Raw genomic sequence first — 18,837 nt, 5'->3', positions numbered from 1 at the left:
ATATGAACATTATTGAGCATGTCTGAGGTTTTTAATAAGGACTTTATTAATAAGTGTTTCGAGTAACTGCAGAGATGTATGGATGCAGTCCTTCTAGCTCATGATGGAGTCAGACACAATATTTATTCTGTTTCCACTGCAGCATGACTTTATATTCTATACTGGACATTATATCTGTTCAGTGACAAGACTTTTCTGTCCTAATTAGGACCCACTGTCCTAATGAAATCATTAAGTCAAGGCAAGGCAAAAACGAGCGAACTTCCACATTGCAAAACAAGGTCAACAGAATGTACTTTTAGGTAACTAACAGTCATATATTAAATATAAAGTATAATGTAGTACCTTCTCGAGTAGTAGGCCATTTTAAACACAGCCAAAATGTATTAGTTAAACATATTTTTATACTTAATTGCAATGAAATGTTACTCTTTGCAAAAAATACATGCAATGCTGCCTGTCTCTAAAATTAGGCACCTTTAGAACTGTGTTTCCACACCTAAAATGCTGACATCATAAATGCCAGGGTTGGTTTTGTAACACAGCGAGTGTGCCGGGCCTCAGGAGGGAAAATAATCTTACTGCTCTCAAGACAGTACGTTTTTTTTATGTCCCGGGTCATTTTTCTTCTTAGCTGAAAATGTCATAGACAGATTGTTGCCGTGGTCATTGGTGGCAGATGTCAATCACCCGTGCCAGTCTTTACCAAAGAGATCAGCCAAGATAAAGGTAAACGGCTTCTGGGTCAGTGATTGGAACACAGTGTTCTTGTCCAGGACGGAGTGTGACATTTGTCTGCAGTCAACACTTTATGCCTCATAACTGACTGATGGACGAATTAGCATGAGGCTGCACATTCAGAACGGCTGCCCTGTGAGTAAATACAGCTGTGCTGATAGCAAATAGCATGGCCAGAACCATTTTAGGTTAAAGGTAAAGTGGCTATAAAAGGAAAGCATGTGATTATGCCTGTATTTTAGCCTACTGGATCACTTTTGTTTCTAGCTTTCTGTAGGTAAATATCTTGTACTCTAGAAGTGCTGGGTTGTTTCAATCCAATTTGAGAAAAAATAAGGACAAACCCAAATTCTCTGTTCAGTTTTAATTACGTTTTAAATCAAATCGTTGAGTTTGTCCAATTTTACTTTGAAAAAAATCTAGTGTGTGTGTGTGTGTGTGTGAGAGAGAGAGAGAGAGAGAGAGAGAGATTGTAATACAATTTTTTTTACTGTGAACTTATAATTCTCTGATAGTTTGGCAGCACAGTTTACTAAACATTGTTAACCAACAGCCAAACATCTTTTTACACACTTTTCAAAAAAAATTGAAGTAGAAATTTAATGAAAATACTTTAATTTATTGTATTTATTGACTACTAGGCGAGGCAGTGGCGCAGTAGGTAGTGCTGTCGCCTCACAGCAAGAAGGTTGCTGGGTCGCTGGTTCGAACCTCGGCTCAGTTGACGTTTCTGTGTGGAGTTTGCATGTTCTCCCTGCCTCCGGGTGCTCTGGTTTCCCCCACAGTCCAAAGACATGCGGTACAGGTAAATTGGGTAAGCTAAATTGTCCGTATTATGGGTTGCGGCTGGAAGGGCAACCGTTGCATAAAAAAAACTTGCTGGATAAGTTGGTGGTTCATTCCGCTGTGGCGACCCCGGATTAATAAAGGGACTAAGCTGACAACAAAATGAATGAATGACCACTAATAAAATTGCCCGAGAGCTGGCAATGACGATGGATTAATCCCAATAGTTTAATTGGATGGATTAACTGTCCCCAATAGGAGCACTAGTAGCATAAAACTATTTTTTTAGCATTCTTGTTAGTGTGCCCGTCTCCCACTCTATTGATCTCATTCTGCAATCTGGAAGTAAGCTCTTTTCTGCGATTGTTTTAGAATGTTTGATTCATTTGCCTATGGGAAAATAACAATGAATACCCAACAGCAGTAAACTGTCAAACTACTTGCTCAACAAACAACTTTATGACAATGCATAAAAGTTCCAATAATATAATACGCAGCTGATTTTCAATCTTTAAAAATCAATGGAAGTGAATCAGACCATAACTCTCGACCCAATAAGGTTGTGCCTACTCGTATGTGAAAGAATAAAGTCAATAATTACGTGTTTGAATCCCACTCAACTAACCGAAGAGCTTATGTACATTTAGAAGTTAGCAAGCCATGCCAAGTACTCTCAACTTGTAGGGAAAGTCACATTAAACCCTGACAAACAACCAGAAATGTTTAGCAAATTTATATTTGATGTGGTCGCCACAATTTTGGGCAAGTTTTTTGGTAAACTCATGGGAGATTAAAGGTACAATGAAGTGCTTTGAAATGTGCAGTTTCAAGAGTTCGCACTTAGATATTGCTTGATAATAATAGCAGGTTTGGCGAGCTGTCCCGGGAGAGAACCCTAATCTTGGAGATAATTGAGTCCAGGGCTCCCGCCTGGTCAATGAGCATGTAAGGGGAGTACTAGATCAGGTAGTTCTCGAGAGCTCCCCTTGGAAAAGAAGGAAAGGAGGAAATGGGGTGGACGGGGGGTTTCTTCGGAAAACGAATATAAAGGAGTAGTTTTAGACAGGCTACTTATAGTAAGTTTGGATTAGTCTGACTTACTAATGATTATAGATGAAAGACCAGATGTGATCAATCATATCACATGCTCCTCTCGAAATTAGTTTATAAAACTTCACATTGTAGTCGAAATTTGAAACGTCTTTTAATTCAATCATCTTTATTTCTATAGCACTTTTGCAATGAACATTGTGTCAAAGCAGCTTAACATAGAAGTTCTAGTAGATTGAAACAGTGTCAGTCCAGTTTTCAGAGTTGAAGTTTAGTTTAGTTCAGTTCAGTGTGGTTTAATTTTCACTGCCGAAAGTCCAAACACTGAAGAGCAAATCCATCGATGCTCAGCTCCACAAGTCCCAAACCATGCAAGCCAGAGGTGACATTGGTGAGGAACAAACGTCACCAAGTGATGAAAGTGAAGGAAAAAAATCCCTTAAGAGGAACCAGGCCAAGTTGGGCACGACCATTTCTCCCCCAGACAAAACTTCTCGTGCAGAGCTGCAGTCAAGGCACTGAAGGTTGGCGAACGCTGGACGTCCATCATGGAGAAGCTGTGTGAGCAGTTCATCGGTGGGTGTACAGGCTGGCCCACGGGATCAATGCTTTCCGCTCCTCCACGACCGGATAGGGCCTGGTCCAGGGTTATGGAGACCTCCATAACATGAAGAAAGACGGGGACATGAAGTGGCTCCGCCTCTTTCTAAGAAACAGCCAATAGCAATTCGTTTTGATCACAGCTCCACCAATGAGAGTGATTGAGCTCAAGCACATCAAATGAAAAGCAAACAAGAAGCGTCACTAGAGAACATTTGATCAGAGGATTTGATGAGAAACTGAAGTATGAGATGATGTCTAAAAAATCGTTGAACTGCAAGCGTTTGGATGTTATTATCCTCTAAACGTGAATTGTGTCACTGTTTTGAAACACATCCTAGATATCCTTAAAGCTAACCTACTGATACTCTCATCTAAAACACTTTATTTTAATTTCACGAGGCCTTCAAAGGTGTAGATTAGGTTTAAAGATCACCTCCAGCTGGTAAACACTTACCTAGGCGCTGTATAGCTCATCTCACCTGCACTGATAAACCCCAGCACCGGCCTCCAGTGTTGAGCACCGTACCATATCCTGTTGCATGCCACACAGATTAATCCATGTGACTGCAGAAAAGGGAGAGAGTTTTTCGGTCATGGACACATCCCCGTGCCGCATGAGCAAACTCAATGGTGCTGTTATTCGCAAGGGCAGTCATGCCTACACACACCGCTCAATAAACGCCCAGGAGAGCGACAGGCCAGCCCGCAGAAGCATTTCGCCTTCGTTTGCTGGGAGATTGGAGCGACAACGCCCTGTCAGTGAAGGTGAGACAGAATTAATGTGGGAGACAGGTAGACAGCGGGGACCTGCTGATAGCCGCCTGTAATGATGGATTTGACTTTATCTTTCCAGAGCGGAGAGTAATGTTAATGCGGTGACGTGTTATGGCTGTACTCACTGCGGAGGCCGTGGTGATTATGCAAATGACTTCAGCTGTGACACGGACAAGGCCACACAGACTGTGCAAAAGTTAAGTATGTCTGGGATCCGATAGTAATATATAAGTACACCCTTAAGACAGTAAATATGTCACAAAGACATATGTGCATCATGGGACACAGAACATGTTGATGATGATGATGTGAAACAAAGGGCGAGAAGTGACAAGGTTGCACATGCCAGTATAGTGCTTCTTTTGAGCAACACAACAGCGCCACCCTGTGTTCACAAGCGTTCACAGGCACCCAGAGCTGTGTGAGTGATCTATTTAAAAGTATGGACATCTGTTAAAGTGACGTCAAAGTGACGCTGGATATTAAATCTTAAGTGTCAAGAGACATAAAAAAAGATTAAAGCATTTGTGAAATGTGTCGTGCACAAAAAGTCTTGTTTAAACTCTTGAAGAAGCTTCTGATGGAGATGAGATAGATAATAAACATTTATATATATATATATATATATATATATATATATATATATATATATATATATATATATAATGGGACATTCTACCAGAAATCTGTCCCTGAAATAAAAACATAAATACAGTGATTTAAAAAGTATTTCATCCCAAATATTTCTAAAATAGACTGATAGTTGATTTCTGTGAGTTGTTCTGTAAAGGAATATGTCATTCATTTAGTTCTCAGATTTTGTTTCTTTATTAAAAACACTTTACAAACATACAAACCCTGTCATTGCCCAATTGAACCTGCAGCTTTAAAAGTTTTGTTATGCTAAAAAAACTGTTATTTAGAAAATAAACAAACTTCAGAAATAGCAAGTTTGTTATCATTCACATCAATTGATTGAAAACTAAAAATTATAAATAAATTCTACCATACTACGAATATGATACAAATAAATGTACAATTGTCCCCCATGTTTCTGTCAGTCTTGTCACACTTGCATTCAATTCAACATAAAATGCATGCGATACACCTTTAAGGCTATGACTCAGAAGTGATTTCATTTGATGGAGAAGCTGACAGTGATCAAGGATGAGTTCTATCATTGTATTGTAAAATTTTATGCTTGTTTTTGTATGATTGTTTGAGGACAATAAGCTAAAGGCCAGGCCCAGTCACATTTTTTTAAGTGAAAATGTAAGTTTCTAGTAGAAAGTGATGGATAGATAGATAGATAGATAGATAGATAGATAGATAGATAGATAGATAGATAGATAGATAGATAGATAGATAGATAGATAGATAGATAGATAGATAGATAGATAGATAGATATTATTTCTATACACTTACACATACAAAGCTACTTAAAGGGACAGTTCACCTAAAATGAAAACCATCTACTTGTTCCAAACCTGTTTGACTTAATTTATTATGTTGAACACAAATGAAGATATCCTTGAAAGCATGTAACCATTGACTTAAGTAGTATTTGTTTTTTCAATGAAAGTTAGTGGTTGAGGGCTTTCAGCTTTTCTTCTTCTGTCTTCAACTGGGGATAAAAACAAGATTTGCAACCATTTGAGGGTGGAGAAAAAAATGTGAGTAAATTTAAATATTTGGATGAACTATCCCTTTAAATTCGAAAACTATTATGGCTAGGCCTCTGTCTGTCTGTCTGTCTGTCTGTCTGTCTGTCTGTCTGTCTATCTATCTATCTATCTATCTATCTATCTATCTATCGTTATCTATTTGTCCATCTATCTATCTAGTGTTATCTCTCCATCCATCTATCTATTTCTTTCTAGCTCTATCTATCTATCTATCTATCTATCTATCTATCTTTCTATCTATCTATCTATCTATCTATCTATCTATCTATCTATCTATCTATCTATCTATCTATCTATCTATCTATCGTTATCTATTTGTCCATCTATCTATCTAGTGTTATCTCTCCATCCATCTATCTATTTCTTTCTAGCTCTATCTATATATCTATCTATCTATCTATCTATCTATCTATCTATCTATCTATCTATCTATCTACATATCTATCTATCTATCTATCTCTGTCTGTCTGTCTGTCTGTAATAACGTAATGTCTTTACATTTAAGAGGTGCATTTGTAGAACCCCAACATTTCTACAAAAACCAAGGTGTATCACAACAATCAATTGTGAAACTACAATAATAACGTTTTAAGTTTCATTGAAAGTGGAAACCTTGGTTTACTATCACCAAATTAATATATGAAGTCTGTATGTTACATCAGTTTTTCGTCACCGTATCGCACCAGGTGGTTATTTTAAAACATTGGTTCGTTAGCCGTGAAAAAATATATTATTTCCCTCACACAAAAGTCTCTCTTACCTTTTCCTCATCACAAGATAAAGTTTTAATGTGAATAAACGTCTTGTTGCTGAATGACACCGCAGAGTGAACTGTAAAGCCGTTACCTCACCTTCCCGCGTCGTGTCACACACATATCACGTGAAGAGCTCGTCTGTGATTGTCCTGGTAACGGTTACCCGGTAACGAGTGTGAGGATAAAAAGAGACTCGACGCGCACAGGTATTTTTAAAAAGGACGACAGGTAACGGACCGTGTTTGACTAAAAATAAAGTGATTTCAAACTCATACAAACAATATAAATTATTAATATGTTGTTGTTTTGTCTTTCAAAGACCAGTCACAAGACATTAATAACGCAGCTAAAGTTAAAAGGTAAATAAAAGGTGATGAAATCTTATGAATGTTTTTGTTTCTACAGTGTGTGGCTCAGGGGAAGCTATATTGGAAAATGTTTGTTTAATTCAAACTGTAATACTCCCAGTGTTTACAGAACTTGATTAAAATGTCAATCATACATGTGTGTACAGTTGTTATGGATGTGTATTGTGTTGGGTTTGTCACAGATGGTTGGGCCGTTGGGCGTAATCAAGCCTTCATTTGGGACGGGCAGACCAGCGGGACGTCCGGCTAACATCAGCATTGACCATTACTGCACCTCCTACAGACAGTCTTATGGTGAGGCACACAAACACACAGGAGAGTACCCTTTAGTCGTACTTTTCATCAAACTACTTCTTTGTATTTATGGGAATGGATTTTGGCTTGTTCAGACTTCTACTGAAGCCAGATATTTGGTCATATTTTTCCAGTTTGAAACAATAGAATTTTCTATGCCACATTTGGAAATATAAACAACCATCCGTCTTTTTTACCACACATTATAATGTTTTGATACCCTATTTTGCTTGTAACCCTCTTAAAGTCTAGACCTGAGTGAGAATTGTTTTAAAGTTTAATTTTATTCATTTTTCACAACAACAGGAGTGCACATTAGGGAAGAGCGGGGCACAAAGTAACACTTTTTGGTTTTGGCTAATAATGAACAAAGTAATTGGGTTAGACAAACCATATTTTTTTATCAACAGCACACAAGTGTCTCCTACAAATGAACACTGAAAGTATGACCGCCGGATCTATGGTGTCTGTGCAGTATTGCCAAAAATGCCAAGAGTAAAAATGTTACTATTTACCCCACCTGTGGGGCAAGTTGTAACAGACAGAGGGTTAGTTGTAACACATGCTTATAAAGGTAGATTTCACACAATTAATTTAGGGCTTTCACACCTACACTTTTGTTTCGGAATGTATCTCGTTTGCCCAGTTAGCGCGGTTCGTTTGGCATATGTGAACAGGGCAATTGGGCTCTGTTCTGCGCCAAGTAATCGCTCCGAGATCGCTTGAGTGAGGTGGTCTCGGCTCAATTGAAACGAACCCTGGAGCGGATCGATTGCAGTGAGAAAGCGATCCGATCCGAGCGCGGTTATATCACAGTGTTTTATGGATATGTAATAGGCTTAAGGCTATATGAAGAGAGAATTATGAGTATGGCGGGAAGCTTCGCGAGTCTCCGGATGCCCGCAAACGAGTGATGATCTCCCGGTAATCTCGCGTCTCCCTCCCGGTCCTCAAATAGGCATCGTCGCGCACCCTTCTCACCCCTCCCCACCGCATCTCTTCTCAGACACGACGCGCACGCACCCTGTCAATCACCACCAAACCACCACCTCTCCTGACAGCTGAGCGGGACTCTGCAAAATAAACCCTGACACTCTGACCAATGTGAGGAGAGTTTACTCGCACGTGACTTGTTTTAGCTCTTTCGGTCCGATTAGAAACTTTGCAGTGTGAAAGCGAACCGCTCCAAGAGCAAAGAGCAACAATGTAACATTTGTAATCTCTGTTTCGGAACAACTGAATCGGTTCACAGGTGTGAAAGCACCCTTAAACTCGGTTTAATTGAAATAGTAGCTTTATTTCCCTCAGTAATTGGCTCATTGTTTTATTCATAAGTTTCGTCAAAACTTTACCAATTGACGAAAGTGAAGAAGAAAAAAACCTGAGAGAAACCAGGCTCAGTTGGGCACAACTATTTCTCCTCTGGCCAAACTTGTGCAGAGCTGCTGTCTAGGCGCCGAATATTTGATTTTATAGTTTTTTTCTCAATTCTAACTTTTTTTCTCAAAATTGCGAGTGCAAGTCAAAATGTTTAGATTCAAAGACAATTCTGAGAAAGTTTGTGGGATAAGTTAGAAATGTTCAAATTTGAGGGAAATCAAATCTGTGCCACAAAACAAGCTTCTAAATTGACTTATATGTTGAGAATATTTGACAAATTTGTTGTAAACATCAAACCCGTCTCAACTGAATAATTATTTTAGTTGAATATAGCATTTACACTCACCGGCCACTTTATTAGGCACACCTGTCCAACTGCTCGTCAACGCAAAAATTTCTAATCAGCCGATCACATGGCAGCAACTCAATGCATTTAGGCATGTAGACATGGCCAAGACGATCTGTTGCAGTTCAAAGCAAGCATCAAAATAAGGAAGAAAGTGGATTTAAGTTACTATGAACGTGGCATGGTTGTTGGTGCCAGACGGGCTGGACTGAGTATTTCAGAAACTGCTGATCCACTGGCATTTTCACACACAACCATATCTAGGGTTTAGAGAGAATGGCCCAAAAAGGAGAAAATATCTAGTGAGCGGCAGTTCTGTGGGCACAAATGCCTTGTTGATGTCAGAGGAGAATGGCCAGACTAGTTCCAGCTGATAGAAAGGCAACAAGTACTTAAATAACCACTTGTTACAATCGTAATGCCCATCTCTTTATGACCATAGTGTACCCATCTTCTGATGGCTACTTCCAGCAGGATAACGCACCATGTCATATAGCGCAAATCATCTCAGACTGGTTTCTTGAACATGACAATGAGTTCACTGTACTCAAGTGGCCTCCACAGTCACCAGATCTCAATCCAATAGAGCACCTTTGGGATGTGGTAGAACAGGAGATTCGCATCATGGATCTGCAGCCGACAAATCTGCAGCAGCTGCGTGATGCCATCATGTCAATATAAACCAAAATCTCTGAAGAATATTTTCAGTACCTTGTTGAATCTATGCCACAAAGGAGTAAGGCAGTTCTGAAGGCAAAAGGGGGTCCAAGCCGATACTAGTAAGGTGTACCTAATAAAGTGGCCAATAAGTCATAGATTATTGCATGATACATAAATGCAATAAATTACTTTTACTTTTGTATACAAAAGTATAGCAACATACAGGTAGGAAACAATATGCGTGAGAAAATAAAACCGGAATTTTTATTGTTCGTGTCACTGGTTGCACACAACCTTTCTTAAAAAAAAAAAAAAACACATCAGTCATCATTACAATCATTACTGGCCACTTGTTTCTGTGTTGCAGCATACAGGATGTTGAATGTTTCATAAGTCGTGTCCTCCTTTTTTCAGGTAAGGAGTTATTCCAGCCATGTCTAGGCTATCATCATGGGACAGGATATTCTGCCAACCACCGTCCCGTTCTGTACTACAGCTCCAGGCTGGATGACTATGATAATCCACAGTTTGGGTATGACCCAGATTGCGTGCGTGTGTTTGTGTTTGTGTGTGTGTATTTGACACAAACCTTCAAACCTTTCTGCACCTCTCTTCATCATTCCAGACACATATACTTGTATTATTTTTCTTAGTTTCTCATTGTTGGACAGTTTTGAGTCTCAGTCGAAGCGCCATTACCAGCGTCTGGTTCAGCCCGACGGGACGGAGCCTTTGGCCTGCTCGGGATCCAGACGCAGAGAGAGCGGATATTTGCAGCTACAATCTCAGCCAAGACTTGTGAGAGCCAAAGACACACACATAGAAACGCAGCAGGTTTTCAAGGGCACCGTGCCATGTCACTTCACCCTGCCTCATTGTTTTCTTACTCTCTCTGTCTCTTAGAGAACAGCGTCATGTCAGACTGAATATAAAGGCGCTTACATTCCTCACAGCCTTAGAGTTGTGGGTAAGTAGTGTGGGTTTAAAATATTGGTTAAAAGGGATAGTTCACACAAAATTGACAATCCTGTCACAATCCTTGTGGCAAACCTGTTCGAATTTCTGACTGCGGTGAACACAAAAGAAGATATTTTGAAAAATGTTGGTAACCTGTAACCATTGACTTCCATAGTGTTTATTTTTCCTGCTATGGAAGTCATTTACATAACACAATCGCCTTACAGCAAGAAGGCCGCTGGTTCGAGCCTCGGCTTGGCATTTCTGTGTGGAGTTTGCATGTTCTCTCCGTGTTGGCGTGGGTTTCCTCCGGGTGCTCCGGTTTCCCCAACAAGTCCAAAGACATGCGCTATAGGCGAATTGAGTAGGCTAAATTGTCCAAAGTGTATGTGTGAATGAGTGTGTATGGATGTTCCCCAGTGATGGGTTGCAGCTGGAAGTGCATCTGCTGTGTAAAACATATGCTGGATAAGTTGGCGGTTCATTCTACTGTGGTGACCCCTGATTAATAAAGGGATTAAGCTGAAAAGAAAATGAATGAATGGAAGTCAATTATTTCTGGGGTCTAACATTTGTCTAAATATCTTCTTTTATGTTTAACAGAAGAAAGAAACCCAAGCTTTGAATCCTTTTGAGAGTCAGTAAATTTTCATTTTTGGGGGAATTATCCTTTTAACCTGGTACTTTGTAGATAAAAAAGTTTTGATGGTGCATTCTAGATGCTTCAGATGACCGTGTTTTAATCGGGCATATTGAAGACAGTGGATACACTGAAGGAGCCAATCTACAGTTGCACACCTTCCTTCCTAAATACGTCAACATGGTATGTTTTACCAGTTCGTTGCTAAAGCCATTGCCAAAACATTTTAAACTGCACTAATCCATAATTCTTAAAGGGCTAGTTCACCCAAAAATAAAAATGCTGTCTTCATTTACTCATCCTTCACTTGTTTTACAGTTTTTTACAATGGCTATGACAGTTTTTTCAATAAATTTAACAAGTTTGCTAAACTCTTAACGCACCAACACACCTAAAACACACAAATGGCAAAAATTTAATTTCATGCTCAAAATCACATATTGTAAAATAAACCTCTAAACTAATGTTCAAAATACAATAATAAACTAACACACTACACCATCTCTAATAAAACACTGCAAGCATGTTTCAAAATTAAATAATTGTTCAAAACACTAACACATGTTCTTTTCCAACAGAAACATCAAGTCAATCATAACACACTGACAATAAAAACACTATCATCAGCTGACATTACAGAAACTGCATTATTTTATGTGTCAGGTCTGCCCTTATATTTGAAGCCTCTCTGCAGTTTTGTTTTGTTGGGTTTAGTAAATGCATGCATTTTCTTTCTTTTACTGCTAAAATTCAATACAAAAATGAAGAAAAAAATGCTTTATAAAATCTACAGTTTATGTAAAACAAAATACAGTATTTGCAAAAGGATATCACTGCAACAGAAAAAACAGAAAAGGTTTGTAGATGGGAATCAGCTGTGATTTTTTGAGTTTGAGATATATATATAAAAAACTGTAAGTGTTTTAGCAAACTTGCTAATTCTCAACACCTGTCAAAAGGGGGCTTAAAAATTGGCAAAATGGAAAATATAATACATATATATTTGTGTGTGTGTATATATTTATATTTATGTATATATATTTATATTTATGTATATATATATATATATATATATATATATATATATATATATATATATATATATATATATATATGTGTGTGTGTGTGTGTGTGTGTGTTTGTGTGTATGTGTGTGTGTGTGTGTATCTATTTTATATATATATATATATATATAAAACATATACACATTATAATTCTTTACATAAAATTACTGAAGGCAAAAACTAAAGCGACATATTCCAACAAGCCACCAGTAGACTATTTGTGCAAACACTGCTGTTTTGTTTTTAACCACTTTTTTAGACCACTACTGAAAATATTTTTATTACTTTCTGATTTTAAGCTAACTGGTAAATCATTCCACAGTTTGGCTCCCTTTAAGATAGATTGACCAAAGGAGGTCTTGCACTTTGGCACTAGACAGTCACCATTAGCAGTTGCGCGTGTAAATCTGTGAGAGCTTTGATGCCGACTGATTAGCTCAGAAAACAGGATTGTTTTTTTTTTCTTTTTGTAAAAAACTGTAATTACAGTATTTATAAAGAATTTATGCGATTTATTTATTTATTTTCTTTTTGTTTTTTTACATAGACAATACACTTGACATTGTTATACAAAGATTACCAATGTTGCGTACATAGGGCATATAGCATAAAGCTAATTTGCAGCCCTCGTCCCTGAAGAGACTAAATGCAAAAAAATACATGTATTTTCTTACTGAGAATTTGTCTTGCTTCTGGTCCAAATATCTACATTTCAAAGAAAAAACAAGATCAGTTTAATTCCCCCTCTGGCAGAGGGATAATTTAGCTTGCATTACAGTAAGAAATAAACCTATTCATTTTGGCTTCTAGTTCTTCTCTAGTTAAAAACAAAATAATATTTTTACTAGGCAAGTTATTGTATAGCAATGGTTTGTCCTGTAGTCAATCAGAAAAAAATTGCTTAAAGGGGCTTTTTTTTTTTTTTAAACTGCTTTCATTTTAGCCGAAATAAAACAAATAAGACTTTCTCCAGAAGAAAAAATATTATAGGAAATACTGTGAAAAATTCCTGAATCTGTTAAACATCATTTGGGAAATATTTAAAAAAGAAAAAAAAATTGAACGGGGGCTAATAATTCTGACTTCAACTATATATTAAATGAACTTCATGATGTTGTTAATGCTGTATTTCTAAAAGTTATATAATCAGGTCCTTTTGCCAATGTTATGCTGATTCTGTGCTATGATTGGGTGATATTTGTTGTCAGGACGACGCTCGCAGGACTCATGAAAGTGTGATGAGGACTGACTTCCTTGCCGGATCTTTTCTACAGGTGGTCTTTCTGTTTCTCTCATTCTCTGCTATTACTCTGTCCATCAACATCGCCACATTCATGAGATTTTTATAGTGTGCTTCAGCTGGATGAAGTTTGCAGCCTAGTTAATGTGTGTGTGTGTGTGTGTGTGTGTGTGTGTGTGTGTGTGTGCGCGTGTGCGCGTGTGTGCGTGTGTGGTGTGTGCGTGTGTGCGTGTGTGTGTGTGTGTGTGTGTGTGTGTGTGTGTGTGTGTGTGTGTGTTAGGGTAGGAAAGCATTTCCAAAGCTTGCCTCCCGTTCAAATCGAGAAACTGGATTTACAAGAGACACCGAGAGGCCTTTGACCAGTTCAGTAAGTACCTAATATATCCCTCTTTTGGGGGAATTTTCTGACTAATCTTCGAAAAGAGTCACTTAATTTTTCTATGAATCAACAATTTGAATGAAACAATTAAATTAATGATTCAGTGAAATAAACACCACCTTGTGGTTGTTTAGTTCAATTTCATTCATTCATCCATTTTCCTTCGGCTTAGTCCCTTGACCAGGAACAAGGGCTGCAAATTAGCTTCATGCTATATGCCCTATGTATGCAGCATTGGTTGCCTTTGTATAACAATGTCAAGTGTATTGCCCCTGTTAAACAAACAAATAATACATTTTCAAATAGAATTCATCAGGGGTCGCCACAGCGAAATGAACCGCCACCTATTCCGGCTAGAGATGCAGTGATTAACCGATTTCACTACTAACTGTGCTTTAATTAATCATGGTTAATTAATCGTACAGGCTTCTCAACACCGGGTTTCTGCATATGACAAAACTACTGCAACTTAAATCAATGCCACCTGGTGCGCTTAAAGATCCAAGCTTATACGCCGAGGCAAATACACACGCACACTGAATTAAAGAATGATTTTAACTATGGCTGAGCGAGCTGCACAACACAATTTATTTATTTATTTTTTTGCACCTAGTTGCGCACCGTGAGTCACGTGACAAGAACCGATCAGCTCATACTTTGTATGGAATATACAAATTTCTACTCCAAAGAGAAAATAATAAGAAAAGGAAAACACCAAATTGGTATTTTTAATATATTTGATCAAAAGTGCCTTTCAGACAGAGTTTTAGCAGCCTTTGACTACATTTGTGCTCTTTAAAACTGAAATACTTAGCTAATGTGTAGATTTAAATTAGACAAATAAAAAAATTTTTGTTTATTTATTTATTTGTTCTTATTTTATTTATTTGTTTATTTTTATTTATTTATTTATTTATGTAAATTTTATTTATTTGTTTATTCTTATTTATTCATTCATTTAATTATTTATATTTTATTTATTTGTTTATTCTTACTTTTTTAAATGTTATTTATTTATCTATTTTTTTTATTCTTCGTTTTTTTTTTTTTTTTTATTAATTAGTTAATTCTAATTTTGTTCATTATTTATTTATTTATGTTCACTCGTTCGTTCAGTCGTTCGTTCATTGTTCTGTCATTTGTTTTCACTGTAAAAGTATTACATATCTTTAAAAGCCAAAAACGTTTTTTCACTTATTTAAGTCTAAAGAGAAATGGACTATTGTTTATTTCAATTATTATTTTGTGCTGTATTCATTGGTTACTGAGCAGAAATAAATAACACTTGTTAGTGTAAGGAGTTTTCAAGTGATTTACTAAACTAGGAGGGTTTTGAAACTATGAATGCATAATAATTTTGATAACCGTGAAATCGTGATTATTTCTCAGACTATAATCGTACAAACAAAATCTATAATCGTTTCATCCATAATTCCAGGAAAATGTGTTACCCAGCGCATACCCTTCCAGCCACAACCCAGCACTGGGAAACACCCAAACACTCTCACACTCATACACCAATTTTAGTTTTACTTAATTCACCCTGGAGGAAACCCACACCAACACGGGGAGAACATGCAAACTCCACACAGAAATGTTAACTGGCCCAGCCAGGACTCAAACCAGCAACCTTCATACAAATAATTTTATACATATCCATTATTTTATCCAAGTAAATTTAATCATTTAAATATATAAGATGTGTATTGACACAGTATATATTTTTAAAAGTTAATATGCTAAATGTTTGTTTACGCCAAGGATTGTAGCTATAATGATGACAATAAATATATAGATTAAAACATTTAAGTCTGCATGAACATGGATTTTTTTTTATCCACAGACCTCATTGCAACATGGCATAAGTCAGGACAACAGACAGAAGACCAGACCAAATGTTGCTACATTGTCCATTGGGCCTGTGGTAAATATATTTTGCAATATATTCTAAATCATGTATTTTATTTTGGCTATTTCGCTATATTTAAATGAATTACTCATAATATATGGAGCCTTTAAAAGGAATCTTCCAAGAAATGTCAATTGTATCTTCAATTTACTCAGTGCTTCGCAGCTTTTAAATCTATATCCGAGCATGCTGTAAATATCACACATTAGATCATGCCATGCCTCTGAATGACACTCCAACAGTCATGAGAAAGAATTTAAAGGGAGTCTCCAAATTTAGATTTTGGACATTTCTATAGTTTATAAACTTTCTTATTTCATTTAATTTGTAAATGTCATTGAGACAGGGTAGTACACATAATAATGCAGTTCGTCTGATTAGGAGCTTTACAGTCACTAGATAACATTTGACAAATGAAATCGTAACAAAACAAGTCAAAAGCTTTTTTGGTCCGCTTTTGGTGCGCACTTGAGTACGATTGCTGCATTCACACCTGCCCAAACGAACCGCACCAGGAGGGAAAACGAACTCTAGTGCGATTCAACCGAACTAAATAAGGCAGGTGTAAAAGCACCCTAAAATGTGTGTTTGGGAAAGAAAACGTTAGCTAATTAGTGCCATTTCCCTTAACTTAGCTGAAAATGAAGTCTGATATCCCTTTTTATTTTCAGCATGCATTCAAAACGGACCTTCGAGTCACTCGGAAAGCGGTGAAATGATAAATTTGAGTCACTTTCTCTTTCCTGATAAGATATACAGCCAGGTACACAACGTTCCTATGTAACTCCAATTGATACTTCCGGGTTTCTTCCCACCGCAGCCTCGATTTCGCTTTTAAAAATGGCGGCCGTGTAAAATCAGTCTATACCCGGTCAAAAAAATGCGGTGAAAATCCTACAAGATGGTAATAGTTTGATTACGGTGTTTACATGTAGATGAAATCATTTAGTGTTATTGCACCCAAAGTCTAGAACTCTCTACCACGCTCACTCCGTTCTGTTAATAATATCTCAGAATTCAAATCTTTACCTAAAGTTCACTTGTTTTCTGAATGCTTCACTTCTGATCTGACAAACTGACCACTTCATTTGATCCACCTGCACTCTGCTTATTTGTCTCTTAGGTCTTGTTTTGTATTTCCAGTTTGTTAGATTTGACTTCCTGTATGTTTGGGTACCTAATGTTGTCTGCTTGTACCGTCTCTTTTAGTTACATTCTTTGTAAAGTGTCCTTGAGCTCTGGAAAGGCGCTATATAAATAAAATGTATTATTATTATTATTATTATTATTATTATTACATGTATGTACTGCACTTCAATAATCCGACTAAATTAGGAATACTCCACATGTCCAATTTCTGTTTAGTCCAATTATGACTTTAGGCCAGGCATGTAAAAACTCGGTCCTGGAGGGCTGGTGCAAAGTTTAGTTCCAACCCTAATCAGACACACCTGGGCTAGCTAATCAAGCTATTACTAGGCTTTCTAGAAACATTTTTGCAGGTGTGTTGAGGCAAGTTGGAGCTAAAATCTACAGGACACCGGCCCTCCTGGATCGAGTTTGGACACCCCTGCTTTAGGCGGATTAAGGTAATCAAAAAACACTGTTTACATTGTCAACTCTTAATCAGAGTATTGTCTTAATCATATTAAAATCGGATTATTGGCGTCCATGTAAACATACTCACGGTCTTTTAATTTCTCCTACAACAAGTGAAAGAAAAACCGAGCACAATGAACTCTCCTCTCTAGAAAAAAAAAGCTATTTAGAAGACAATCTGTTTTGTGCCAGATTTCATTAATGTCACAAAAGCCCTCAAAAGTGACACGTCTCACCTCGACAACACTTTCGAACTGTCATCCACTCTGAAGATGATTGGAAATCTGATATGTCTTGGTTTTGCTGCTGCTTTAAGAGTGTTTTGTGCATTGGTCTTGTGTACTGGCTGTTCTAAATTCTACAGGGCTCATCAGGATTCGTCCTGAATGCCCCCAACATCACCAGACTCTCACAAACACCAGCCGACCCGCAACACTTCCTCACACACTACCAAAGCAAGTGAGTCACGTCTGTCTCTCTGTGGGTTCCTGGGCTACTTGTCTGACAAAACTGATTGCTCATTTATTTAAACTGACTGGTTGCGCCCGCTGGCAACTTCTGCATGACACAGTGAATAATTTCTTTCAAACCTGGGGATCAGTGTGCTGTGATTGGTTGCTGGGTGGTTGAGTGTGTTCCGATTGGTTGCTGGCAGTTGAATGTACTCTGATTGGTTAGTATGGGGTTGATTGAGTTCTAAATGGTTGCTGGATGGAAGTGTGTGTTCTGATTGGTTGCTGGGGTTGACTGAGTTCTGACTGAGTGCGTTCCAATTGGTTGCTGTGGAGATGACTGTTTTCTGATTGGTTCCTGGGTGTATGAGTGTCTGCTAATTGGTTGTTGTTAGGATGTGTGTGTTTTGGTTTGGTTGCTGGATTGATGAGTGTGTTCTGGTTGGTTGCTGGGGGTTGAGTGTGCTCTGATTGGTTGGTAAATGAACAAATTAGTTCTGATTGGTTGCTTAATGTTGTTTTGTGTGCTTTGATTGGTTCTAACTGGTTTCTGGATGGATGAGTGTGTTCTGATTGGTTGCTGAGGGTTGATTGAGTTGTGACTGGTCGCTGGATGGTTGAGCATTTTCTGACTGAATGCTGGGTGGATGATCGTGTTCTAATTGGTTGTTGGATGGATATATGTTTTGATAGGTTGCTGGATGGATGAGCAACCATCTGATTGGTCGCTGGATGGAGGAGTGTGTTCTGATTGGTTGCTAGGGGTTGATTGAGTTCTGACTGATTAATGGGTGAATAAGTGTTCTAAGTGGTTGCAGTGGAGATAAGTGTGCTATGATAGGTGGATGAGTAGGTTCTGATGAGTAGGTTCTGGCTACTGAAAACATGAGGGTTCTGGTTGGTTGTTGAGTGGATGAGTGTGTTCTAATTGGTCGAAATACGATTTTGATATTTATATTTGTTGCAGGTTTTATAACAAGTCATTAACAGAGCAGCAAAGATCAGACTGGATGAGAGGAGGCATACAGAAACACAGAAAGAGCGGATACAGTGGACGCGACACAGATAGGTATACAAATAAACACATATATCGTGAATTTCTCTCTAATGTCACCTGAACACATATTAATATTTGCCTATTTGTCTCTTTCACACAG

At 37.8% G+C, this 18,837-nt stretch overlaps 1 protein-coding gene across 43 annotated transcripts in view; it reads left to right on the top strand.

Annotated features, from left to right (window-relative positions):
- Window positions 1–541: 541 nt before the first annotated feature.
- Window positions 542–18,837, top strand: part of saxo4 (stabilizer of axonemal microtubules 4) — a 49,883-nt gene continuing 31,587 nt past the window's right edge. For 3 of the 43 annotated variants that reach the window (XR_015526043.1, XR_015526041.1, XR_015526042.1), the window contains exons 1-9: window positions 6,483–6,620; window positions 6,712–6,751; window positions 6,943–7,054; window positions 9,855–9,972; window positions 10,094–10,238; window positions 10,344–10,407; window positions 13,310–13,375; window positions 13,622–13,708; window positions 15,564–15,644. Coding sequence is in view for 19 of the 43 variants with exons in the window: in XM_087311584.1 (XP_087167710.1) it covers window positions 6,943–7,054; window positions 9,855–9,972; window positions 10,094–10,238; window positions 10,344–10,407; window positions 11,117–11,220; window positions 13,310–13,375; window positions 13,622–13,708; window positions 15,564–15,644; window positions 17,593–17,687; window positions 18,648–18,749 (974 nt within the window). In the remaining 24 variants the exon portion in view is untranslated. Of the gene's footprint in view, window positions 3,943–4,030; window positions 4,153–5,688; window positions 6,621–6,711; window positions 6,763–6,942; window positions 7,055–9,854; window positions 9,973–10,093; window positions 10,239–10,343; window positions 10,408–11,116; window positions 11,221–13,309; window positions 13,376–13,621; window positions 13,709–15,563; window positions 15,645–17,592; window positions 17,688–18,647; window positions 18,750–18,837 lie in introns of those variants that run through there. The other 40 variants (XR_015526027.1, XM_087311584.1, XR_015526026.1 and 37 more) reach the window with 40 other exon arrangements.

The sequence above is a fragment of the Danio rerio genome, chromosome 25 (assembly GCF_052040795.2).
Source record: "Danio rerio strain M-AB ecotype USA chromosome 25, GRCz13ab, whole genome shotgun sequence".
NCBI classification, from domain to species: Eukaryota; Metazoa; Chordata; class Actinopteri; order Cypriniformes; family Danionidae; genus Danio; species Danio rerio.
This window is presented reverse-complemented; position numbering and strand designations above follow the sequence as displayed.